General features: G+C 48.7%; 1 protein-coding gene across 2 annotated transcripts in view; it reads left to right on the top strand.

Annotated features, from left to right (window-relative positions):
- Positions 1-25,870, top strand: part of PLXNB1 (plexin B1) — a 142,972-nt gene that overhangs the window by 86,391 nt on the left and 30,711 nt on the right. For both annotated transcript variants that reach the window (XM_060271238.2, XM_088662668.1), the window contains exons 8-21: positions 2,089-2,221; positions 3,200-3,356; positions 4,334-4,442; positions 4,531-4,639; positions 7,278-8,138; positions 8,786-8,911; positions 9,971-10,093; positions 13,615-13,708; positions 14,199-14,365; positions 16,797-16,948; positions 19,141-19,246; positions 21,649-21,785; positions 23,625-23,801; positions 24,673-24,841. In XM_060271238.2, coding sequence (XP_060127221.2) covers positions 2,089-2,221; positions 3,200-3,356; positions 4,334-4,442; positions 4,531-4,639; positions 7,278-8,138; positions 8,786-8,911; positions 9,971-10,093; positions 13,615-13,708; positions 14,199-14,365; positions 16,797-16,948; positions 19,141-19,246; positions 21,649-21,785; positions 23,625-23,801; positions 24,673-24,841 — 2,620 coding nt within the window. The remainder of the gene's footprint in view (positions 1-2,088; positions 2,222-3,199; positions 3,357-4,333; positions 4,443-4,530; positions 4,640-7,277; positions 8,139-8,785; positions 8,912-9,970; positions 10,094-13,614; positions 13,709-14,198; positions 14,366-16,796; positions 16,949-19,140; positions 19,247-21,648; positions 21,786-23,624; positions 23,802-24,672; positions 24,842-25,870) is intronic.

The raw sequence follows: 25,870 nt of genomic DNA, 5'->3' as shown, positions 1-25,870 counted from the left end.
ACAGGGCTGCATTTTGCCTGCTAACTTGGACAGAAAATTGCAAAGTGTGCAATCACCCCCACAGAGCAGTCATTGGAATTAGGTGTGCAGTTTATGGCGAAGGAACAACAAATGAATTGTGTTGGGAGCTGTCGGCCTGCAAACACCTTAGGCCAGGGATGGGGGACCTGTGGCCCTCACATAGCTGCCAAGTTATCCCTTTTTTTAAGGGATTTTCCCTTATGCTGAATAGGCTTCCTCGCGAGAAAAGGGAAAACTTGGCAGCTATGGGCCCTCAAGATTTTGTTGGCCTACAGTTCCCATCAGCCCTGGCCACTGGACATGCTTGCTGGGGCTGATGGGAGTTGGAGACACCTGGCTTGAGAGCAGTACATGTGAAAAGGATCTAGGAGTCTTGGTAGACCACAAACTTGACATGAGTCAGCAGTGTGATGCAGCAGCTAAAAAAGCCAATGCAATTCTGGGCTGCATCAATAGGAGTATAGCATCTAGATCAAGGGAAGTAATAGTACCACTGTATTCTGCTCTGGTCAGACCTCACCTGGAGTACTGTGTCCAGTTCTGGGCACCACAGTTCAAGAAGGATACTGACAAGCTGGAACGTGTCCAGAAGAGGGCAACCAAAATGGTCAAAGGCCTGGAAACGATGCCTTATGAGGAACGGCTTAGGGAGCTGGGTATGTTTAGCCTGGAGGAGAGAATGTTAAGGGGTATGCCATGTTCAAATACATAAAAGGATGTCATATAGTGGAGGGAGAAAGGTTGTTTTCTGCTGCTCCAGAGAAGCGGACACGGGGCAATGAACTCAAACTACAAGAAAGAAGATTCCACCTGAACATTAGGAAGAACTTCCTGACAGTAAGAGCTGTTCAGCAGTGGAATTTGCTACCAAGGAGTGTGGTGGAGTCTCCTCCTTTGGAGGTCTTTAAGCAGAGGCTTGACAGGCATATGTCAAGAATGCTTTGATGGTGTTTCCTGCTTGGCAGGGGGTTGGACTGGATGGCCCTTGTGGTCTTTTCCAACTCTATGATTCTATGATTCTTACATCTGGAGAGCCACAGATACCCCATCCAGCCTGTACTCAGAGGAGAGTGGGGAGCTACCAGCCAGCTTGGAGGGAGATAACTGTTCTGCGTGACTTGTTTTGGGACAGAAGAGCTTAGTGGAAGTGGTGGCAGTTGCAAGGTTTTACAATTGTCAGGGACCATCCTCACAACACACACACACACAAACACACACACACACACACAGTGTGCCACAGTTGAGGCCACCATCTATTCTGCCAGCAGTGCTTGTGGAATGACTCAGTGCCACAACATAGCAGGGCATTGGCAGAACCACAGTTAAAGCAAGCCAGCAACAAACCATGGCACCACACCATGGTTTGTTATCAGGAGCCAAACCATAGCTTTTTTTGTTTAATTGAACAAAATGAAAATGAAAAGGCCTGTTGTATAATTATAAAAGGTAACAATTACATTTCCATATACAGTCATACCTTGGTTCTCGAACGTAATCTGTTCCAGAAGTCCATTCGACTTCTGAAACGTTTGAAAACCAAAGTGCAGCTTCCAATTGGCTGCAGGAGCTTCCTGCACTCAAGCGGAAGCCGCATCGGATATTCAGCTTCCGAAAAATGTTCGGAAACCGGAACACTTAACTTTCAACGTTCGGGAGCCAAAATGTACGAGTAAGAAGGCGTTCGAGAACCAAGATATGACTGTATACTTGTCTAATGTTTAAATAATCTTATCCAAAAATAATAATAATAATAAAAGGAACCAAACCATAGCTAGTCTGTTAGACTGGGCTCGGACGTTCAAGCAAGCTACGCCTAGGCCAGGCAAACCATGGCTTAGCATTATGCGGATGTCATTTGGATCATGCTCAGCAAATTCATAACAGCTGTGTGCTTTCTGGGCAGGGAGAAACTTGCCTGACATTCTGGACGCATCCATTTTTGTGCCAGATAATCTTCTCTGTCTGTTTGCTTATGGATGAGCACTTGACCGGAGAGAAAAAAGGTCCTCTCCCTTTTAGGGCAGTCTAAGGTCTCCGTTCTGTTTTCCTGTATACGTATCTCTGCAGGTGCAGCCGTCGCTCTGAGTGCTCCAGGTTTAAAGTGAGTGAGCAGTGGCTGTGGGGCTTTGAGTCCACCCAGCAATGTCTCTCCGTCCAGTCCCTGAGCCCGGCCAACATCAGCAGAGAAGAGCAGAAAAACGTGAGCTGTGACGATGAGTAAAATGAGTAAAATGTTCCTCTCCGCCCCAGCCCCGCCATGCCCCCATTTTTGAAGGCTGTGAAGTCATTTGTGAAGGGGGGGGTTGGGAAGTTGTTTGTGCTTTGCACTGCCCCCCACGTGTGCAATAGCTGTTTAATAAATAGACTGGGAGCCTATGTTGCTGATGCACCGTAGCATCTCTCTTCCAACTCTATGATTCTATGATTCTATCATGTTCAAATATATAAAAGGATGTCATATAGAGGAGGGAGAAAGGTTGTTTTCTGCTGCTCCAGACAAGCGGACACGGAGCAATGGATTCAAACTACAAGAAAGAAGATTCCACCTGAACATTAGGAAGAACTTCCTGACAGTAAGAGCTGTTCGACAGTGGAATTTGCTGCCAAGGAGTGTGGTGGAGTCTCCTTCTTTGGAGGTCTTTAAGCAGAGGCTTGACAGCCATCTGTCAGGAATGCTTTGATGGTGTTTCCTGCTTGGCAGGGGGTTGGACTGGATGGCCCTTGTGGTCTCTTCCAACTCTATGATTCTCTGATCTCGTGTACAAGAGCGTGTTCATCTCATGCGTTTATGATGTTCCCCAAGCAAGTGCAGAATCTGGCGTCTGGGAGAACAATGCATTCCTTTTATTCTGTATTAAACAAAGTATGTCGTCCTCACAGTTCTAGAAAACGCGCCTTGGAAACAAAGCCTTTGGTGTTTGCGTGATGCTTTAAGTTTGCATATTTTGAGGAGGATTTTTTTTTTAAAAAAATAATAACCTGCAGATAAAAAGAGTTAGTAGGAAGATGTTGCGAGCTCTTGAGAACCGGTACTTAATGTGTTCTACTCACCTACTTTTTCATGCCCTTGTTCTTTCCATAACGCGCACCCCCCCCCAATTCTCCTCCAGTTTCAGAAGGTGAGATAATTCTAATCAGGGCGGCAAGGTATTGATCTGTTCGTTCTCTTGATTGGCAGGTATTCCTCACTCTTTCGGATTTGCCGGCCCTGCTGGACGGAGAGTCCTACACGTGTTTCTTTGAAGAGTATGAGAGCCCGGCAGTGCCGATGGGATCAGGCATCATGTGTCTTTCACCAGATCCCAGCCATGCGCCAGTTTTGAAAGCAGGGACAGGTGAGTGCCAGGATAGATAGATGATAGATAGATAGATAGATAGATAGATAGATAGATAGATAGATAGATATAAAAGCCACAGTGTGTGCATGGTTGTGAGTGTTTCACGAAGGGCAACTGGGCCATTTCTCAGGGTCTGTAGCTGCCTAGAGTTGTTTATTGAATTTATATTCCTCCCCACGGAGTCCAGGGTGACACACAGATGCACCGTTTAAAGCAAAGAGGACATTCTAAAACAGATCAAAACATTGACACAACAGATTAAAACATTTGATTAAACGCGGCATTTTTTATCGGGGGAGTCATTTGTGAAGCGATCCGAACCTTTGTGCTCTTATCAGCTTGTTGCTTTTTAAAATGTCTTTTCCCATCTGGCCACTTGTTGCTTCGTTAGTCTTTCCCCACTTTCTTTTCCCTTCATCCACGCCGGGAGAGAGACGGCTTTTCTCTTCCCAGCCGTCTCTCTCCCTCTCCGTTGACCCCAGTCGCTGATCCCTTGCCAAGATCCCATGTGATCCCTGCCAAAAAAATCTCATGAGTCTTGACGTCCCCTCCTCCTCCTCCTCCTCCTCCTCCTCCTCCTCCTCCTCTTCCTCTGCCAATGCACTATTTTGCGACTGAAGTGCCTGCCCTCGCCTGAGTCATGAATAAACACCCCCTACGGCAAGATGATGCTGAGAGACATTTGTTTCTGCCATCTGATCAATCATGCGTCCTTATTTTAGTAAGACGTGCAGGTTTTTTTTCTCACGTTAAAAAAAGATCTGAAGAAAACTGCAAAATTTATTCTTCAAGTGGTGGATTTGCAGAATGCGGCTTCCCTGCTTTTAAAAGAAACAAAAAAACCTGCTAAAAACTAGAATCTTTGACTATGTTCCATTAGAGTAGATACACGTTTCTCTCTCTTTTCCCATCGTCTAGGGTGGGATGCTGCCGAACTGTGTTTGAGGGATGCCTTTTTTTATTTCCATTTCCAGACCACGTAACCATTCAGCTGATGGTGCGCTTCAACGACGTCTTCATTACCTCAACGCCTTTCTCCTTCTACGACTGCAGGGCGGTGGCTCTTCTGAGGAAATCGGCACCGTGAGTCCTGCCCGCTTCCGCATTATCGCAGCAGGCATCAGAATTTGATGGGGCCTACTCAACCTTGTTCTTGTGTCGTCGTTTTCAGGTGCCAGGGATGCGTGAGCAGCCACTGGGGATGCAATTGGTGCGTCCACCAGCACCTCTGTACACATAAAGATGCCTGCGAGAAAGGAACCGTTATCTACAATGAGAGGGTGTGTGTGTCTTTCGTCGCTCTCGTCTGCTGATTGGTCTGCTACTAGTTCCTGTCAGATGACGTCCCAGTAGCCAGGGGGCGGCCATTTTGAAGCCCTAGTATTCAGGGCACCAAGAGAGTGGGCCTCTAGAACTTTCCGTGCTCTAGAGAACGTGCTGGGCAAACCTGTGGTGCTCTAGATCAGGCACCCCCCAGAACTTTGGCCCTCCAGATGTTTTGGGCTACAATTCCCATCTTTCCCCGACCACTGGTCCTGTTAGCTAGGGATCATGGGAGTTGTAGGCCAAAACATCTGGAGGGCCGCAGTTTGGGGGTGCCTGCTCTAGATGTTGCCGAACTACGGTTTCCATTGTCCCTGGGCATTGACCGTGCTGGCTAGGGCTGATGGGAGTTGTAGTTCAGCAGCATCTGGAGGATCAGAGGTTTCTTACATTTGCTCTAGAGCAGGCATGTCAAACATGCAGCCCTCCAGATGTTTTGGACTACAATTCCCATCTTCCCCAACCACTGGTCCTGCTAGCTAGGGATCATGGGAGTTGTAGGCCAAAACATCTGGAGGGCCGCATGTTTGACATGCCTGCTCTAGAGAGTATGTGGGTGGTTCCAACAGAAGGTGCTCATCTAGGATGAAGATAGCTACGGTACCTCAGGACCATGAAAATGAGTAACCCAAGTCCCCTTTGCTCAAGTGAACAATTTATTCCCTGTAGAAAAGGGGTGTTGAACCGGACCTGTATAGGGAAGCTTATTATTATTATTATTATTATTATTATTATTATTATTATTATTATTATTATTTTATTTTGACAAAGTAATAATAATAAATAAATAAATAAAAAATGTGCACCTCCACCCCTGAGACAATTCCACTGTAACTATCCAACCTCCCAAAATTTCAGCACCTCTTGCGATGGTTTGACCCCTTTCTGTTTTAACAGTACAAATTCTGCAAACACCTTCCTCAAAATCATTTCTCCTGCATATTCCCCGTCTTACCTTAATGGCACATGTTCATTTATCATCAATAGCTGTGTCCCACACCGCTTTATATCATTCTTCCATTTTATGTTCACCTTGCCCCTTCCACTTCCTAGCTAGAATAACTCGTGCAGCTGTCAATAAAATAAAAAAATTCCTTCAGTAGCACCTTAGAGACCAACTAAGTTTTAGTTGGTCTCTAAGGTGCTACTGAAGGAATTTTTTTATTTTGCTTCGACTCAGACCAACACGGCTACCTACCTGTAGCTGTCAATAAGTTTGTGATCAAGTCCTTCATAGCCTGCGAATATAGGAAAGCTTCTAATGGTTTATGGTGTTTTTTATATTTTGCTGGAAGCCGCCAGAGTGGCTGGGGCAACCAAGTCAGATGGGTGGCTAATAATAATAATAAGAAGAAGAAGAAGAATCCCTAACCATTAGTCAAGATGGCTGGGGCTAATGGGAGTTCAGCAACACTTGAGGAGCCACAAGTTCCTTGTGCCAACTGCATATCCTTTGCCTTTGCTCCCGTTTTGAATTCCTCCGAAAGCAGGGCAATCTGCCAGAGATTGGGCTTTGGGTCTGCAGCAGGGGAAGCAGCACTTTGTGAAAATTCAGCCTGCTATATTAGCTGTTGGTAGCAGACCTGCTCTGAATTTAATCAGATGCGTTCTGCCCCACAGAAGCTTAAGCCATGATATACAGGTGAAACTCGGAAAATCAGATTATCGTCAAAAAGTGCATTTATTTCAGTAATGCAACTTATTAATTTTTTAATTTTAATTTTAATTTTTACAAATGCTTTCTTTTGGAAATTCCACAGTAATAAAACAAATAGTTACAATAATACAAAAATAAACATCACTATTACATTTCATTAATTCCATTCCATTTATAATTGACCCGCCTAACGAGAAATAATTACAATTACAAGAAATAAAGGCTTGACATATCTTGCTTTGCATGTCATGCATCTATCTCATATATTGGTTTCACCTTTTAAGTTGCATTACTGAAATAAATGCACTTTTCGACGATATTCTAATTTTCCGAGTTTCACTGTATTTGTTAAATCTGCAGGGAGCCTCATAGAAAGGTAGAGTTGGAAGGCACCACGAAGATCATCTGGTTGAAGCCCCCTTGCAACACAGGAATATTTTGCCCAACATGGGACTCGAACCCACGACCCTGAGGTTAAGAGTCTCATGCTCTACTGACTGAGCTACAGGAGACTGTCCTTCTGGAAGCTCTTGCGTGATGGAGAAACCAGAGGAGCTTTGCAGCATAGGGATAACAAATAGACAGTTATGCAGTGGGGGGAAGGACTGGGGTGTAGTGTGGGGGTGGAGCATGTGCTTTCGTGTACAGAAGGCCCTAGGTTCAATTTTCAGCAATTCTAGAGAGCCCTGCCTGACACTCTGGGGAGCCTCTGCCAGCCAGTGTAGGTAGAACAATGGTCTGACTCACCATAAGAGGCCTTCACTCAGACCAGGAAACTTGTGAGGCCTGTTGAGGAAAAGTTGGAAGGGATGCCTGCTAGGCAAGGAGCCACTTTGTTCTCTTCCCACCCACAAGAGTCCAAAAACGGTTTCCTCCTGTTGTTGTCTTCCTCTGGCCCTGACTGGCTGCCTCTTCTCTCTCCCTTTCCGCCCCTCCAGGCTCAAATACCAGCCTTTACCCCATGGCCTTCTGCGGCCACCCCAGACGCAGCAGTGTCACCCTCGTCTCCTCCAACCACGGCCACCGAACCCGCCATTCTCCTGGCCACGCCTGCGGCCACCTCCGCTCCCAGTCCCACCACCATACCTGCCGTCCCCCTCACCACCCCGCCGGCCACTCCTGCCACGACCCCTCTGCCGCCGGAAACCCCCAGCCCCACGCTTGCGCCAGCCCCGACCACGGACGGCCTCACTTCGCTGGGGACGGACGCTCTGACGCTGCCTCCAACCGACGTGCCTACTACCGCCAGCCCTACCTCCGAGGCCGTCTCCAGTGCCCAGCCGGAGACAGAAGGCCCCATGACGCACTCTACCTCTGAGCCGGTCCTTGGCCCCGAAGACTGGTCCACGTCCCCTCCTGCCACTGTGGCTGACAGCACCCTGTGGCCTCATGTGGAGGCCCAGACGCCTTCCCCGGATGCCGAAAACTCGACGGTTCCATCGCCTGCCCCTGAGGCCCACACCTCTCCCGTCCCAACTTCCCTCGCCCCCAACCAGACAGGAAGCGCCCCCAACTCTTCGGCTGACTTGCGTCCGGAAGATCTGGAGACGGAGCTCGCGACTTCTGAGGCGCCCCCTGCTACGGGCTTTCCCGACTGGCCTCCGGGGGACAGTTCTGAGCTCGAGGACAGTGCGGAATGGATGGATTCTCTGCCGCCCGAGAACGACACGTCCTCCTCCTCTGCCTCCATCCTTCTCTCGGGCGACGGGGACTCCTCGGAGAGCGACATCTCCGATATCCCCAGAATCCTCAACCCGGGCCTGGACTACCAGTACGACGCGCCTGGGTTCCTCGACTTGGTGAGTCTCGAGAACCTCAGGCATGAGGACTAGAAACTTGAGGACTGGAACTTTGCGAGGCAGGGAGCAACCTTTTGTTGTTGTTGAATGGTGTGTCTCCCTGGGGGTCATCTGCCATGGACCCCATGCCAATGGTGGGCAGGCATGGTTGGAGGCAAAACCAAAGGTGCATGAAATTAGGCCAAAGGCTGCACATGGATTTAGGGCCACAGTTTGCCCAATCCTGCCTTAAGGTATGCTGTGTTCAAACTATTTTTATTGCGGCCTTCACCAGCCTGTGGCCCTCCCCCGTTGGCTGATGGGAGTTGTAGTCCAAAGCACATGGAGGCCCCCATGTTGGTGAAGGATTATTTAAGGCCCGACAGACACAACTGCAATACACAGCTCCAATCTTGCCATGGAAACATATTGTAATGGTTCCCTAATCCATGGCCTTTCCAGCATGGTTGAAAGAGTCAGCCTCCCGTTTCATAGAGTCATGGAACTGTAGAGTTGTAAGAGACCCATCTCGTCCAAGCCCCTTCGATTTTCCAACGATGCCGTAACATTTCTGATCCACTGCCTTTCTTCTTTGGGCCGGAGGTTTTTTTGGAGCAGCAGCAAAGCTGTCTTCCTTACTCCTTTCTGCCTCGCTTGTGTGCTTTCAGAATGAGGAGCTGAACCAGGGACCGGAAGCCTGTCCCTGTGTGCGGGGCATTCAGGGGTCCTCGCTGATGCCCGTCAATGTGCAGAGAAAGATCACACTGATAGGGAGCAACTTCCACCTCTACCAGGTAAGCTGAGAGACTGAGCTCAGGCACTCTGGGCGGGAGGCGGTGCAAAACTCTGCTTATGAAGATGCTTATCAAAAGCTTTCCAAGGGGAGGATTGCTGTTTCATTAACTATTTGTGCTTTTTTCTTGTGTTTTTATCTTATGAATTGCCCTGAGATCTTTTGATGAAGGGTGGTATATAAATCCAATATTATTATTATTATTATTATTATTATACCACTCTCTACTCACATGTATAATAATATTATTAATTATAATAGGAATATTAATAATAGGAAACAACCATATCAGAACTGGCCAAGAAAAAGGCAACATCTGGGATAAGAATAGGAATCTGTGTTTCACCAAGTCTGACTGTTGGCCCAACTAGCTCAGTATTGCCAACACTGACTGGCAGCAGCTCTCTAGGGTTTCCGGCAGCAGACACACACCTAGGCTTACCTGGAGATGCCAGGAATTGAACTTGGGACCCTCTTTGTGCAAAATTTTATTTATTTATTTATTTTATGTACCACCCTATACCGGGGGGTATGTTCTCTGCCGCTGATCTGTCCTTAAGAGCTGATCCAATGCTGGCACTGATTTTTAACCCTTGGATCCAAGGTAGAGAGGCAATGGCGGCAGATCTCTCTTGTTCAATGCAACTGTGAGCTGCGTGGAGGGATATTTGATATGTTCCGTCATCTAGATAGACATGGGCCCACCTGCTTTTGGCTTTGGCCCCACCCACTCCTGGCATGCAGACCCCTCCCCCAACAAATTATCCTCAGCAGTAATAAAGGGAGCCCACTCTGTGCCCTGAGCACCTGTGTGGATGAGCAGGAACAGCCCATCCCATCATAAAAGATGCCAGAAGTGGGCTCAGGAGTTTGCGATCTGCAAATGCCTCTCCCCCAGAAGCTGTTTGCTCTGCCACAGGACCGAGCATAGAGACACTGACATGGGGAATTAGCCATAGATGGTGAAAGTGAACGGGACAACCACAGTGTTGTATGGAGCTTAGCACCGTAGTGAGGGTTCGTAGGATTCAGCCCCTGTGCTTCTTCTTTCTTTTAAAAGGATAATCTATGGGAATATGAATGTGTGTTGGTGCTGGAAGGGAAGACCTTGAGCGTGGAGGCGTATATCGAACAGGACGAAAGCAATCCATCCCTTTGCTACATCACATGCCAGCTGCACCAGGTAAGGCCTTCACGGAAGAGGAGCCTCTGCTCGAGTTTCCACGAGTGCTGACCTCAGAAGCTTCATAAAGAGAAGTAGTTATCACCTCGCACACACAAAATAAACCCCAAAATAAACCCCAAATACCTGCACCTGCCCTCCTCAGAAGGAGGATGGGGAATCCCCAACATAGAACTATACTACATTGCCACATAATCCCATACATTCTAGAAAACAAGACGAAGCAATGTGTACACCTAGAAATATATTTTAATTTTTTTAAAAAATGTCAAGTAGCACCTTAGAGCAGGCACCCCCAAACTTTGGCCCTCCAGATGTTTTGGACTACAGTTCCCATCATCCCTGACCACTGGTCCTGTTAGCTAGGTGTCAGGGTTGTAGTGACTACTCTTGAGTAATGACCTTCCACATGCTTGTCTTTCAGACGTTTTTATTGGTGCACATTATTTACAGTGTAACGAACTGCTGATTCCATGTCTACCCGCTTGAGGTCAGATTCCTGCACTGCCCCCCTCCGCGTTCTGGACCAACATAAAAGTCTCGGAACTGAGAAGCGCCTCCCTTTCCTCCTCCTCCTCCTCCATTCCGGTGTCGGGGGGGGGGGCGGGTCTTCTGTCTGACCGATTCCTGTCCTCTCTTTCCGCCTCCCTTTCTTCCTGCCTATGGAGCAGGGCCTCTTGGATGTTGCCAGAGCCCTGGCACTCCCTCTCCGTTTCCTGACTCCCTCCATCAGACCCTTCGCTCTCATGACTGCTGGGCGACGGGCTGCTTCGGATGAGGGGGGGGGGTTCTCTATAAGCCCTCCCCCTTACACTAGGGATCATGGGAGTTGTAGGCCGAAACATCTGGAGGGCCGCAGTTTGGGGGTGCCTGCCTTAGAGACCAACTAAGTTTGTTCTTTGTATGACACTTATTCAGATACCATGCACATGAAAGCTCATGCTTAGTGGGTCTCTAAGGTGCTACTGGAGATTTTTAAATATATATATATATATTTCTATGCATCAGACCAACACGGCTACCTACCTGAACCTGTACACCTAGAGCAGGCATCCCCAAACTGCGGCCCTCCAGATGTTTCAGCCTACAACTCCCATGATCCCTAGCTAACAGGACCAGTGGCCAGGGATGATGGGAATTGTAGTCCAAAACATCTGGAGGGCCGAAGTTTGGGAATGCCTGACCTAGTGAGAGACATAATCGAAAATACCCCCACCACAGCATAGCCATTCCTTCAAAAGAAACTTAAGGAAAATCCCCACAACACTTAACAGGTTCACACAGACCATGTTTAAAGTATGGAAAGAAGAAGGAGGCAAACTGTCCCCAACCCCATCCCCACTAATCCCCTTGGCTCACCATCCACTATTCCACCACACAGCACAAAACTTCCAGATAAAAACCTGGCAAGTCAAAGGCCTATATCGCCTAGCAGACTTCTACAAAAATAATAAGCCCACAGAAATACAAAACAAACTAGGGGGACACCCAAATACCCTGGCTAACACACCACCAATTGCATGCTTTCTTAAGCAATCCAGTAGTAAAAGCGGCAGCAATTAGACCCGTGACCACTTTTGAAAACCTCCTCCTAACAGCAAAGGGACACGACAAGGGGGTGGTATCCATAATATACTAAATGCTGCTCCAGAATCTTTCTCGACTGTCAGGGGATTGTTGCGGCTATTCTCCAGTAAAGACGCTCCAGTCCGCTCTGTCTTTAAGAACTTTATTGTGCATATTATTTACAGTGCAGAGATATCAGAAAACATGACTGCCTGGTCTGATTCAGAACCTGGCAATGGCTTCCTTCACGTCTTGGACCAGCATAACAGCCTGGGCACCCCAAAGCGCCTCCCCCTAGCCCTACGTGTGGGCGCGCGCCTCAATTCGGGCGCCGGAAGGGGCTGTGTTCCTTCTCCCGTCCTTTGGCTTGAGAGTTGCCGAGGCTGCGCTGTCATTCCTCCTCTGGCCAGCTGGGTCGGTGCCTAGGCTCTGACACGACTGAGAGCCCCCTCTCCACTCCGCCCCATTCCTCATTCCCTCCTCCTGACCCGCTGCTAGTGCTGTCACTGGGCGAAGTGCTGGTCAGGATGACTGGGGGAGGGTCCCTGCATGGAGTCCCCCTGACATCGACATAATCAAAAAACAATGGGAGGACGACACAGGCTATGAAATGAACCCCACCCAATGGACTTGAATGTGGTCTCAACCCCCTCTTTAAATCCATATCATTGAAAAGAAAAGAACCCACCCTGAAACTCACTTACAGGTGGTACGTAAGACCACGGAAACTGGCGCTGATACGCCCAGGAGCCTCCCCAAAATGCTGGAGTGGTTGCACTTCCACAGGCACATACCTCCCCATGTGGCGGGAATGCCCCAAAACCCAACTCTTCTGGACATCAGTCGTACAAGAAACAACTAAACAAGTATTAGAAATCACCCCAGAACTGGCCCTACTGAACATCTTCCAAGAAAACAATGCCCACTCACTTTATAAAGAGTTCATAACCCATCTACTCTCAGCAGCCAGAAGCGTCATTGCAGACAGGGCCCAAGAGTCATGAGACAAATAGAACATGGAGGGATCCTGAGACCAAGCAAAATCAGGCACTGATTTTTCATAAAAGACCATGAATGTTTAAGGACTGGGTGGAATGACCAACGGAGGGAAAATTTCTAGAGAGGTAAAGGTAAAGGGACCCCTGACCATTAGGTCCAGTCGTGACCGACTCTGGGGTTGTGGCGTTCATCTCGCATTATTGGCCGAGGGAGCCAGTGTACAGCTTCCGGGTCATGTGGCCAGCATGACTAAGCTGCTTCTGGCGAACCAGAGCAGCACACAGAAATGCCTGGAGTGGCACCTATTTATCTACTTGCACTTTGAGGTGCTTTTGAACTGCTAGGTTGGCAGGAGCAGGGACCGAGCAACGGGAGCTCACCCCGTCGCGGGGATTCGAACCGCCAACCTTCTGATCGGCAAGCATTAGGCTCTGTGGTTTAAATTCTCAGTGGGTCCCAGCCAGGCCGATGGACTGGCCCATTCTCTCTCCCTTTGATGCAGCTGGTTGGGATATTAAAAAGAAATCAGAAGATCATTCTAAAGTCACATTTTTAGAAGCCCCAATCGAAACAGCAGTGGTAAAACTAGCAGGAAATCAATTTTTAAGAAGCCCACCCAGTAAGTCATCCTCTGAAGGCCTGTTGAAATGAAGGTTTTATTAAACCCACCCAAAAGCAGGAAGGGGGACCAACAGACCTCTGCAAGGAGGAGGCTCTCCATAACTGTACAAGGTCTGCCTGCAAATGCCACAGCGTCTGGAGGTCCAAGAAAAATAACATTCTCTTATTAAAACCTTTTTGTTCCGAAGGCAAACTTATGATTTCCCCAGCTGAACTATTCCCCCCTCCCTTATTTTACTAAGATGAAGGCATTGCATGGAGTTGGGCTGCGGTGACTCTCCTAACTCTGTGTAATACCGATTTATTAATTTATTTGCTTTTGGTCTCTCTTTCAGTACAGCTACTCAGCCCCCCAGCTCGAATTCAGTGCCGTGATTTTCGTGCAGCGGAAGAGGCGCCTGCGTGTGGACAGCGTCGATGATCTCCACGGTACAGGAAAAGGGGCATGGGGAGAATCGTGGGGGAGACAGGGAATCACTGCAGCTTTAGGTCAGTCTTCCCCAACCTGGTGCCCTCCAGATGTTCCGAGCTGCAGCTGCAATCATCTCCACCTAGCACAGCAGCCGTGGCTGCGGCCGATGGGAGTTGCAGTCTAGTTGCAGGTCCAGTTGTGTAGTGCTCTGCCGTTAGGCAAACTGGGGCAGCCGTCTCAGGCAGCAGAAAGCTCCCCCTAGTGGCAGCCCCGTGTGGAAGCATCTTATGTGATTCTTCACGAAATTGGCACCGGTGCCAATGCCTCTTCTCCACCTGGGGTGGAGACTGCAAGGAGGGTGGAGAAGCTGTGCCAGCAGCGATAGGTACGGCAGTGGGAGTGGCAGCCAGGACAAGATGAAATGGGACATGTCATTTCCGCATCCAGAGGACTGTGCTAGCGGGGGCTCACCCGTGCCTCTCTCTCTCTCTCCCTCGTTCTCCGCAGTGACCCTGTACAATTGTTCTGTGGGGCATTTGGACTGCAGCCGCTGCCAGACCGCCGATGCCAAGTACGGCTGCGTGTGGTGCAGTGGGGAGCAGCCCAGCTGCCTGTTCCACGACTCCTGCAAAGAAGAGGTGGCGGACACATGCCCAGCTCCCCTGATTCACGCCGTGAGTATCATCACAGTGGGGTGGGAGCTAGGCGTTTGGCGGAGAAACCCGGCAGGGGTCCAGGATGCTCCCAAATGGCCCAACGAGGGTAGCCAAGGTTGCTATTGAAGTGGGGGCGGCTTCTTTTGATGTGGTAAATTTGATATGCCGGAAAGCAGCTGCCCTCTCCGCAGAGGGAGAAGGGCACGAATCCCCACCCGTTTTGTGCAGCCTGGCATTTAGGAGCGTAGGCAGCTGCCTCGTTTCAGCCAAATTCTGTCCCAGCTAGGGGTTATGGACTGGCTGGTTGCAGAGGAGGGGTGGGAGGCACCAGCTGGGGAAAACCCAAGAGAGGAAGGCTCAGAGTCCAGGGAATGGTGATGTGACGATGATGAGTGGCCAGAGGGAAAAGAGGGAGCAGACTGGGAGGAGGAGGTGTTAGAAGCTGAAGGGGCGACAGGCTTTAGTGAGCAGGAAGAGGCTGTGGTAGAGAGCAGTTCAGGATCAGAGGCTGGGAAGGAGGAGGGCAGAGAGTCAGGCTGATGAAGAAGCCAAGGGCTCTCCGCCTCCTACTGTTACCAGCTCCCCCACACCCCAGTCTCCCAGAACCCACAGAGGTATGAAGAGGATGGAGCAGAGACAGACAGGGCACCAGAATCTCAGATCTCATATTGCTTGGGAAGGACCTGGGGGAGGAGGTGACTTAAGAGAGCTGTGGGAAGGCAAGGACCTTCCATCCTCGCAACTGCCTCATCGGGGCATGACGTACTGGGAAGAGCTGCTGGGCTCACTAGGCCTGAGGTGTTTTGTTTCTTTGAATAAACCCCTCTATGACACCTTGTGAGTTATTGCTGACTTGCTTTATCGCAGGCTTCCTCAAACTCGGCCCTCCAGATGTTTTAAGACTACAATTCCCATCATCCCTGACCACTGGTCCTGCTAGCTAGAGATCATGGGAGTTGTAGGCCAAAAACATCTGGAGGGCCAAGTTTGAGGAAGCCTGCTTTATAGTTTCCTGGGAATAGTGACTTTTGTGATTCCAACCAATCAGGGATCATGTAGTGAATGAGACAACGTCACAATGGCACTACATAGGGAATCAGATTGGGAGGCCTCGCTCTCACTTAGGGCTAACAAAGCTAATGGTGTGTGATGGTGATGCTTCCTTTCAGAGGGGTGATCCCAGCCAATCAGGGATCACATGCCGAATGGAATTTCATCACAATAGCCAGTCAAATTTGGCTACCTGATTATGTCACAAGGGGCAAAGGATGCCAAGTTAGAATGGGGGCAGTGTTGTCTGAATTAGCAAGCACTTTCAAGTCTTCCCTCATTGGTCACCAAAAGAATTGCTGCTTTAGGAAGATGCGGAAAACGTTCACAAAAGTTCACCCTCTTTTCAGCTCGGCCCAATGCACTGTTTTATGAAGGGCGGTGGTAACTCTTGGGTTCAGGAAGCTGAGTCCAGTGTACAAAGCACATGTGCAAAATATAATTTATAAAGAGCACCCACACAAGTAATTTTTATTATTACAGTCATACCTCGGGTTGCAATTGTTGCTGGTTGCACTTTTTCGAGTTATGGATGTGCCGAACCCGGAAGTACCGGAACAGGTTACTTCCAGGTTTCGGTGCATGCTGAGGAGCACTAAATTGCATCACGCGCATGCGCAGACGTGGTGCTGCGGGTGCAAATGGTGCGGTTTGTGAATGTGCCTCCTGCACGGATCATGTTCGCAACCTGAGGTTCCACTGTATTATTTTTGCCTGCAGAATGAATGTGGGGCAGGATAAGAGACCTGCTCATGTGGATTTATCGTGAGATGCATATCTGAGACCCCATAATCAGGGAATGGTTTCCCCAGCTCCCTTGTGTGTTTGCAAGGGATTATAGCAGAAGTAACCTTGAAGAGAGGAATCAATACCATTTAAATTTTTTAAAAAGGGCAATCTTTGCAGAGGAAGTAGGTCTTGGAAGATGAACTTCGGCAGAGGCTTAATGAATAGAGGGCAGAGTGGAGGTGAAGGCTCCGGAGAGCAGCACAGAGACAAAACACTGAGAGCGTGGGAGAGGAAGATGAAAGGCAGAGACGCCTGTGTTGGAGATAAGCTCATGCCGATAGCAAGAGATGAGAAGAGCAATCTAGGGCAGAGAAGTGGAGAATTTTAAGCATTAACGTTTGAGTCCTGAAAAGCTGGGGATAGAAATGTTAACACATGAGCCTTCCCGTAGGCTGGTATCATTTCCCAAGGTCTTGTTATGCGCCCCATCATCCAAATAGGTTTAGTTACTGGAAACATGGGGAAGGGCCTTTTTGTTTCGAAGCTCCCTAGTTTTAAGATTCCCTTCCCTATGGAGGTTAATCTATTTTTTTTAACCTGGCACCAGAAACACCTGCATTCTCCCTGGCTTTTAATTGGACCTGGATGGTTTCCCCTCTGTCCTTCTCAGGTTTATCCTTTAACTGGACTGGTTGAAGGGGGTACCAGAATCACCATCACCGGCTCAAACCTTGGTCAGAAGCACCAGGACATTGCTGGGAGAGTCACCGTGGCCGGAATCCCCTGCGAGGTTGATGCTCTGGTGTATGAAATCTCTAGCAGGTAAGTGCCTTTCCCAGGGGCTCACGGGAGGGAGCTGATACTTGGCTCTCCATCATAACCTAGGCAGCAACAGGTGGAAATCCCCCCCCCCTTTTTTAAAGATAGCAGTGCTTTTGGAAAGAAAATCCTCTCTCTTTCAGCCAGGTCCTTCTAATTCCACTGCGTTTCCATCGAATGGTAGCTTTGGCACAAGCGGCTTCTTCCGAGGATCAGTCCCATAGAGGAAAGGCAGGTAGACAGGTGCAGGCTAAAAGACTGCAGGACAGGCGTTGGGTGGAAAGGAAACAGGGACTGACACGTCCAAGGAAGTGTAAGATATATACTGTCAACAAACCCCACCTTTGGACAAGCTTTCGGGCAGCCTTCTAATGCCTTCTGGCCGATAAGGGGGCAGAACTACCAAATTACTCCCAGCACTCTTGGTTGGGTTGTTGTAAGTTGCTTCGGGTTGCCTTGGGCAAGATAAAACAACTAACAAATTCAGTTATGATTATTAATAAGAGTAACAGTAGCGCTGCCTTGCGCCATGTTAATTGGGCAAGGTTGACCCCCAATTATCCTGTGATTCACTCCCCGTTGATTTGCCTGCCTCCTAATCTCCTGTTCCTGAAGTTGCATTTCGGAGAAAGAAATCTGCAAAAAAAATTATTAGCGGAGAAGCCTGGATAGTTGATGCTGTTCGCTACTAAAGGGGCAAAGAGGGAGGGAGGTTTAGCAGGGGTGCCCAAACTTTTTTCAAAGAGGACCAGATTTGATGAAGTGAGGGCCGACCAAAGTTGTTCAGCTTTTTTTCGGATCCCCCCCCCAAAAGTTGTTCACCTTTTTTTATGATTGAAGTTCTTTAGCTTTTTTTAGGGTTTAAGTTTTTGAGCATTTTACGGTTTTACCCCAATAAATAAACTGCTGGGGTGCCCAATTAGGCCCCCAAAACAGACTTTGGACATGCCTGGTTTACAGGTGGAACTTGGAAAATTAGAATATCGTCGAAAAGTGTATTTATTTCAGTAATGCAACTTATTATTTTTTCTTTTTCTTTTTCTTTTTACAAATGCTTTCTTTTGGAAATTCCACAGTAATAAAACAAATAGTTACAAAAATACAAAAATAAGCATCGGTATTACATTTCATTAATTACATTCCATTTATAATTGACCCGCCTAACGACAAATAATTACAACAAATAAAGGCTTGACATATCTTGCTTTGCATGTCATGCATCTAACTCATATATTGGTTCCACCTTTTAAGTTTCATTACTGAAATAAATGCACTTTTCGACGATATTCTAATTTTCCGAGTTTCACCTGTACTGTATAGCGTTGGCAGGTATGTCTTATTGAACATTAACAGTGTGGCATGGTTCTGGTCCGTTCTGATCTTGACGCAGCAGAGACACCAGCTCTGATCACACCCACCTGCCATGCAAAGTGCAGGGATATTCTCTTCTGTGTTGACTCTGAGCCATCTCCTAAGCTGGTGCCTGTCTGTGGGGCCCAAGAGGAAAGGGATAAAGGAACTTGCCTGAAGTGGTTCCTCTAGGCTGAAAATGAGGTTAATGAAATGCAGTACAGTGGTACCTTGGTTTACAAACAGTCCTGTTTACGAACGCCTCCGTTTATGAACGCCGCGGACCCGGAAGTGTTTACATCCGGCTTCTGCGGCGTCGGATGCGCAGACGCGATCTGCGCAGCTCGCGCATGCACAGAAGCGATCTGCGCAGCAGCGCTCTATCGGTGCTTCGTGCACGTGCAGAAGCGTGCCTTCGGGGAGCGAACGCCTCCATTTACGAACGCCTCCGTGGAGGTTCCACTGTACATAGAATGACGGAACTGGTAGGTGCCCAGAGACAAGTTGCTGTGCATCAGGAATGCCACACACCCCCACACACACACAAATCCCCATAACCAAACAGCAACCTTGTGCGATCCAATCTGTTGGCGCTGCAGAAAAGTGCTTTGCACAGCTCACTCTCTCCCGTGCGGCTCAAGGCCGAGCGGGCCAAGCCACGCGGGGCAGAGGAAGGGGGGGGAATCGTTTGGCATCGTGACTGTTCAGGTGGGTGACGTCTCCCCCTTGGCCAGGACGAGAGCTAAAAGTGCCCCCCCTCTCATTAACTCAGGTTTAGAGCAGCCCATGTGGTGCCCCTTGGTGGGGTGTTCTTCTCCATCCTCTCTTCTGCCCTTGTCCTGCAGTATCGTGTGCACCACGGGCGGAAGCGGCGTAGAGAGGTCTGGGCACGTGGTCGTGGAGGTTCCCGGAGGAGGACAGGGAGTTTCTGGACATGTGTTTACTTACCAGGTAAGGTCTCTGGACAGCAACTCCCAGGCTAAAGCTGGCCGGTTGCAAGAACGCCCGTGGCCTGCCAGATAAAAAGAAGAAGTCCCTCCTTCCCATAACAGGGAAGGAATATACTGTATTTTTTCCGCCTATAAGATGCCCCCATGTATAAGATGCCCCCTGTTTTGGGGGGACTCTGATTTAAGAAAATGGGGGGGGGGTGTATCCATGTATAAGACGCCCCCAGATTTCTGACATTATTTTTTAGGTAAAAAAACCTAGTCTTATACATGGAACAATCCAGTATGTTGTGATGCCGATATGCTGCACGTTTCCCCAGTACCACTTGCAGGAACCAGGAAACTCACAATGCATCGTGGTCCTATTCATGCATGCTCCACACATACAGTAAACATGATTAGGGAGAGGGACCATGCCCTGCTAGCCCTGGTGTCAGCAACACATTGTGTGGGGCATATAATGTTTGTTTGTTTGTTTATATCCTGCCCATCTGGCTGGGTTTCCCCAGCCACTCTGGGCAGCTCCCAACAGAATATTAAAAGCACAATAAAACACCCAGCATTAAAAACTTCCCTAAACAGGGCTGCCTTCAGATGTCTTCTAAAAGTCAGATACTTGTTTATTTCCTTGACGTCTGATGTCCACAGGGCGGGTGCCACTACCAAAAAGGCCCCCTGCCTGGTTCCCTGTAACCTCGCTTCTCGCAATGAGGGAACCAGCAGAAGGCCCTCGGAGCTGGACCTCAGTGTCTGGGCTGGACGATGGGGGTGGAGACGCTCCTTCAGGTATACCAGGCCGAGGCCGTCTAGGGCTCTAAAGGTCAGCACCAACACTTTGAATGTAAATAGGAGCGCCTTTGTGCACAGAGCACCCTAGTTGCGTAGAGCAGCCACATCAGGAGCAGGTAGCATTTTTCGGCCCGAGGGCTGCATTCCTTTCCAGGCTGCTGCTCAGGGGCCACATGCCTGCCAGCGGTGGGTGGGGCCAGAAGCAAAAGCAAGTGCATCAGTAAATATTAGTTTGCTCATGTGCTCCATCCAGGCAAACAAGGGACCATCAAGGGCACATTTTAGGCAGGCAAGAGACACTTGAGGGGGGTGCAGAGCAAAGGCTGGTGAGGCATGTGGCCTGGGGGAAGAAGAAGAAGAAGAAGAGTTTGGATTTGATCTCCCGCTTTATCACTACCCTAAGGAGTCTCAAAGCGGCTAACATTCTCCTTTCCCTTCCTCTCCCACCAACAAACACTCTGTGAGGTGAGTGGGGCTGAGAGACTTCAGAGAAGTGTGACTAGCCCAAGGTCACCCAGCAGCTGCATGTGGAGGAGCGGAGACGCGAACCCGGTTCCCTAGATTACGAGTCTACCGCTCTTAACCACTACACCATATTGGTGTAGGCTAGATAGAGAGGCCTGGAGGATCACATTTGGCCCATGGCCTGAGGTTCCCCAAGGCTTCTTTTTCCCACCCGTGGCCCTTACAAATGGACGGCTTTGCCACCAGCCCCTGAGAACCTGCTGCTCCGTATTTTCCCAGAAATGGTTGCCAGAAAAGTGTTTGTTTCCTGAGCAGCAAGTGCATAAGCAGCTAAGGAGCTGCAAGCACAGCATATGCCCAAAGTCACCCTTTTGCGGCAGCCTCATCCAGCCGGGTTCCTCTTCACATTTCTATAGGAGAAGGCTCTCCGTGGCTACTAGAAGCAGTGGCTAGGTTGTGCCTCTGCTGTCAGAGGCCTCTGAACACCCGTTGCTGGGGATCTTTGGTGGGGAGATCTTGTGATCAGGTCTTGCTTGCTGGCTTCCCAGAGGCACCAACAGGATGCTGGACAAGATGGGCCATTCGGCCTCCTCCTTGCACTCTCAGTCCAAGCCAGGACTGTTGTGTTCGGGTTTTGCAAAATTGGTAGCATGAGAAACCATCAGTTTGCTTCTTCACACAATCAACTCTAGGACAAGCAATTAACACTGGGCAGAAAGCCAAGGTCTACTTCTGCCATAGTAACTGCGCTCTCATTGGTTGAGATCAGCACTGAGACCTGTTATCAGAGAAAGCTAGCACAGTACGTGGTGTGGTGAGTGTGGTCAGTGTAGGAGGAGAGGTGCTGTATCAGTTGTGTGTGTGTGTGAGAGAGAGAGGAAATGATTTATTTTACTTTGTTTTTGAGTTCTAAAGCTGTACATAGAAACTCTGGATTTTATTTTAATAAATCCTGTATATAGTTTACTCTGCGTCCAGACGTCTAGTCATTTAAGTTACCTCCAGAAGCTTCCGGAAAAACCTGCGCAAACTCTGCTGTGTTCAGGCTGAAGTTACACCTGACACTTAAAAACACTAAGATGTTGTTCGCTGCCTCTTGAATTCCTTTGGCTGAATGATCCTTCTTTCCTTCCTCTCCCTTTTGCTCAGAACCCAGAGCTGAAATCCATTTACCCAACACGAGGCCCCAAGGCTGGAGGAACCTGCCTCACACTGACGGGATCCAAGCTGCTGACTGGCAACCCCAGCAAAATCAGCATTCTGGTCGGACGCTTTCCCTGCTATATGTAAGAAACTGTGCTGGGCAGCAGGCTGCTGCTCTCCCCCCCCCCCCAATTTGTCCACATCAGGCTATTGACTCAGGGTGGTCGCTGATTTGGATTACTGGGACATAGACCCCGACAAGTTTTTATACATTGTCAGGGGCATTGTAAGCCATGGGGACCCTCTGTCATAAGCCAGAGTTTGCTTTGGGTCAGCATTTTCAGGAAAGATCCGAGGTAGAGTTGGGGAACCTGAGGCCTCCTTAGATGTTGGCTTCCATTGGCCGTACGGGCTGCTTCTGCTTTGAAATCCAACGGGTTCTGGAAGGGTCACAAATTCTCCATCCCGGTTTTAAGGTAACATTGCCCTCTTAACAAGGAGAAACGGGTCTGCTTTTACCTGCTCAGGAAGAAAGCAGGTAATCTGTCGTTACTAGTCAGATATAGCAACCTCTTTCTGGAGAAATAAGGAAGAGGCCTTTCATCAAGTCTCATATCATTGGATGCTCTCCTCACCTCCTTTGGGTGGGCCCTGATAGTTTGGAGGCCGCTCAGCCTAGGCAAAACGACAGCAACAACTAGCAAGGGTGATTGGACTACAACTCCCATCATCCCCTGGCTTGAGAGCAGTAGAATCATAGAATCATAGAGTTGGAAGAGACCACAAGGGTCATCCAGTCCAACCCCCTGCCAAGCAGGAACCACCATCAAAGCATTCTTGACATATGTCTGTCAAGCCTCTGCTTAAAGACCTCCAAAGAAGGAGACTCCACCACACTCCTTGGTAGCAAATTCCACTGCCGAACAGCTCTTACTGTCAGGAAGTACATGTGAAAAGGATCTAGGAGTCTTGGTAGACCACAAACTTGACATGAGTCAACAGTGTGATGCAGCAGCTAAAAAAGCCAATGCAATTTTGGGCTGCATCAATAGGAGTATAGCATCTAGATCAAGGGAAATAATAGTACCACTGTATTCCGCTCTGGTCAGACCTCACCTGGAATACTGTGACCAGTTCTGGGCACCAAAGTTCAAGAAGGATACTGACAAGCTGGAACGTGCCCAGAAGAGGGCAACCAAAATGGTTAAAGGCCTGGAAATGATGCCTTATGAGGAACGGCTTAGGGAGCTGGGTATGTTTAGCCTGGAGAAGAGAAGGTTAAGGGGTGATATGATAGCCATGTTCAAATATATAAAAGGATGTCACATAGAGGAGGGAGAAAGGTTGTTTTCTGCTGCTCCAGAGAAGCAGACCTGGAGCAGTGGATTCAAACTACAAGAAAGAAGATTCCACCTAAACATTAGGAAGAACTTCCTGACCGTAAGAGCTGTACGGCAGTGGAATTCGCTATCAAAGAGTGTGGTGGAGTCTCCTTCTTTGGAGGTCTTTAAGCAGAGGCTTGACAGCCATATGTCAAGAATGATTTGATGGTGTTTCCTGCTTGGCAGGGGGTTGGACTGGATGGCCCTTGTGGTCTCTTCCAACTGTATGATTCTATGATCCCCAACCACAGCTTAGCCCAGGCATAGGCAAGCTTGGCTCTCCAGATGTTTTGGAACTACAACTCCCATAATCAATCCCTAGCTAGCAGGGCCAGTGGTCAGGGATCATGGGAGTTGTAGTTCCAAAACATCTGGAGATCCAAGGTTGCCCATGCCTGGCTTAGCCCGATGCGGTCAGGAACAATGGCAATTGTGGTCCAACAGTTACTGGGGACCCAAGGCTGAAGAAAACTAGTTTAGAATAGATTTTGTAGGCGGGTGGCTGAATATATGATATTTAAATTGAAATCAGCCCCTTTTCTCTTTCTTTCTTTCTCTTTCTTTCTTTCTTTCTTTCTTTCTTTCTCTCGCTCCCACAAGTCATTCTGAAGTGCAAGAGAAGGAGCTGCAGTGCCTGACTAGCGCCAGTAACGCATCTGTGGAACTCAACGTCACAATCAAGTACGGGGATAAGGAACGGAGTTTGGAGCACCCCCGCTTCAAATACACCCTGGACCCCAACATCACGTATGCAGAACCAGCCAAGAGTTTCCAGAGGTAAACGACTTGTCTGTCCCCGTCCCCGCCAAGACAAGTTTGTAAGGCGATTTTTAAAAAATTATTGAGCCTTTTACCCTTTGCTTTCTCGCTCCACCTACCTGGAATGGTCCTCCATCACTTCGGTATTATCAGACCACCCTTCCTTTGCCTTTGGTATCTACCCCCACCTTGTGGGAGGAGGAAGAGGGAAATGGGACAGATGAATGCAAAAGCAGTTTAATCAATGCAATCACAGTTTAAAAGACCAGAAAGCTTGGGAATTTGTTTGCCTCTAAGGCAGTGGTTCTCAAAGGGTGTGGCGTGCCACAGGGAGAGGGTGGCAATTGTGGCGGGAAGATTCAAGGGCGATCAATATTATATTTTGGGAATGATTCGTGTTCTTATGTAGCTGCGTTATTTTATACTTTCTGGATGCCCCGTGATCATATTACGAAGAGTTATGTTCTAGGCTATAAATCAAACATGGCTAGGAGTTGTTTCTTTTTGTTTTCCAATGTATTTCTTACCAATGCACATAATTGGCGTGGCATGAGCAAATTTTTATTCTTAAAGTGTGGCCCAGAGAAGGAAGTTTGAGAACCACTGCTTAAAGGTGTCACGAGACTTTTGTTTTGGCTGTAGTTCTGGCCAGCAGCGGCTCTCCAGCTTTTCAGGCAGGAATGTTCCTTTGCCCTACCTGGAGATGCCAGATGTTGAACCTGGGACCTTCTGGATGAAAAGCAGGTGCTTTTCCACTGAGCCGCAGCACTTGCTTTAAAGGGCAAATCTTAAATCTTGAAGCTGCAGGCCCTCAGATCTGCACTGGTTGTAGTCCCTAACGTGTGTGTGTGTGTGTGTGTGTGTGTGTGTGTGTGTGTGTGTATTTCAGCGGTGGGAGGGAGATCCGAGTTCGTGGGCACAACCTTGATGTCGTGCAGTGGCCCAAAATCCGCGTCACGGTTTCTCCGCTGGAGCGCCGACGCCGGGGCTTGAGCAGGTGGCGCAGAATTATTCCGGAGACAGAATGCCCTGAGAATGCCCTCTGCAGCGTCCAGCAAGTAGGTTTGCCAGTACAATGTTTGCCAGTGTGTTATTCTGTTCTAAGCTACCGGGTGTGTGAGGGATCTCTGGCTGCCTCAGGTTGCAAATTAAAGGGTAGCAAAAAACAGCTACATTTACTATTACAATGGTCCCTCGACTTACGAACTTAATCTGTTCCGAATGCACATTCGTAGGTCGAAAAGTTTGGAAGTCGAAATGCGGCTTCCCGGGGGGGCGGGGGAGGGAATCGGAAACATTCATAAGTCGAAAAAACCACATGTAAAGCTGCCAACGGTTTCCGTTTGGATGTAGAAAAATTCGTAAGCATGCGGCCATTTGCCCCGTTCGTAAGTTGAAACCTACGGATGTCGAGTAATTCGTAAGTCGAGGGACCACTGACTTCTCATTGCAAGCCCTAGTGGCGTTTTGGATTTCCCCCTTTTTAATATCAACGCGTTTTTGGGACAGGCCTTATTCATTTCCTTCAGATTCTACCCTTCTTCTAAGGACCTCCGGGGAGGTGGGTGGGACGGACGACGACATGTTTTCTCCCTGCCTCCATCCCCCGCAAAAACATTATTGTTTATTCTTACAACAGCCCCGCGAAGAGAGAGAATGTGACTGGCCCAAGTTCACCCAGTGAACTTGAAGGCTGAACACACAGACCAAAAACCCTCTGCTGGATCAGGCTCAAGACCAGGCATCCCCAAACTGCGGCCCACCATATGTTTTGGCCTACAACTCCCATGATCCCTAGCTAAGAGGACCAGTGGTCGGGGAAGATGGGAATTGTAGTCCAAAACATCTGGAGGGCCCAAGTTTGGGGATGCCTGCTCAATACCTATATAGTCCCACATCCTATTCTGGAAGTGACCAGTCAGATGATCGAAAGGCAATTTGGACTTGGGTTTCCTCAAAAGTAGGCTGGCTTTTGGCTTTGGTCTTGAGGAATTGGACAAGGGCCTGGAAACGATGCCTTATGAGGAACGGCTTAGGGAGCTGGGTATGTTTAGCCTGGAGAAGAGAAGGTAAAGGGGTGATATGAT

This window comes from Zootoca vivipara, chromosome 2, assembly GCF_965207765.1.
Source record: "Zootoca vivipara chromosome 2, rZooViv2.hap1.1, whole genome shotgun sequence".
NCBI classification, from domain to species: domain Eukaryota; kingdom Metazoa; phylum Chordata; class Lepidosauria; order Squamata; family Lacertidae; genus Zootoca; species Zootoca vivipara.
This window is presented reverse-complemented; position numbering and strand designations above follow the sequence as displayed.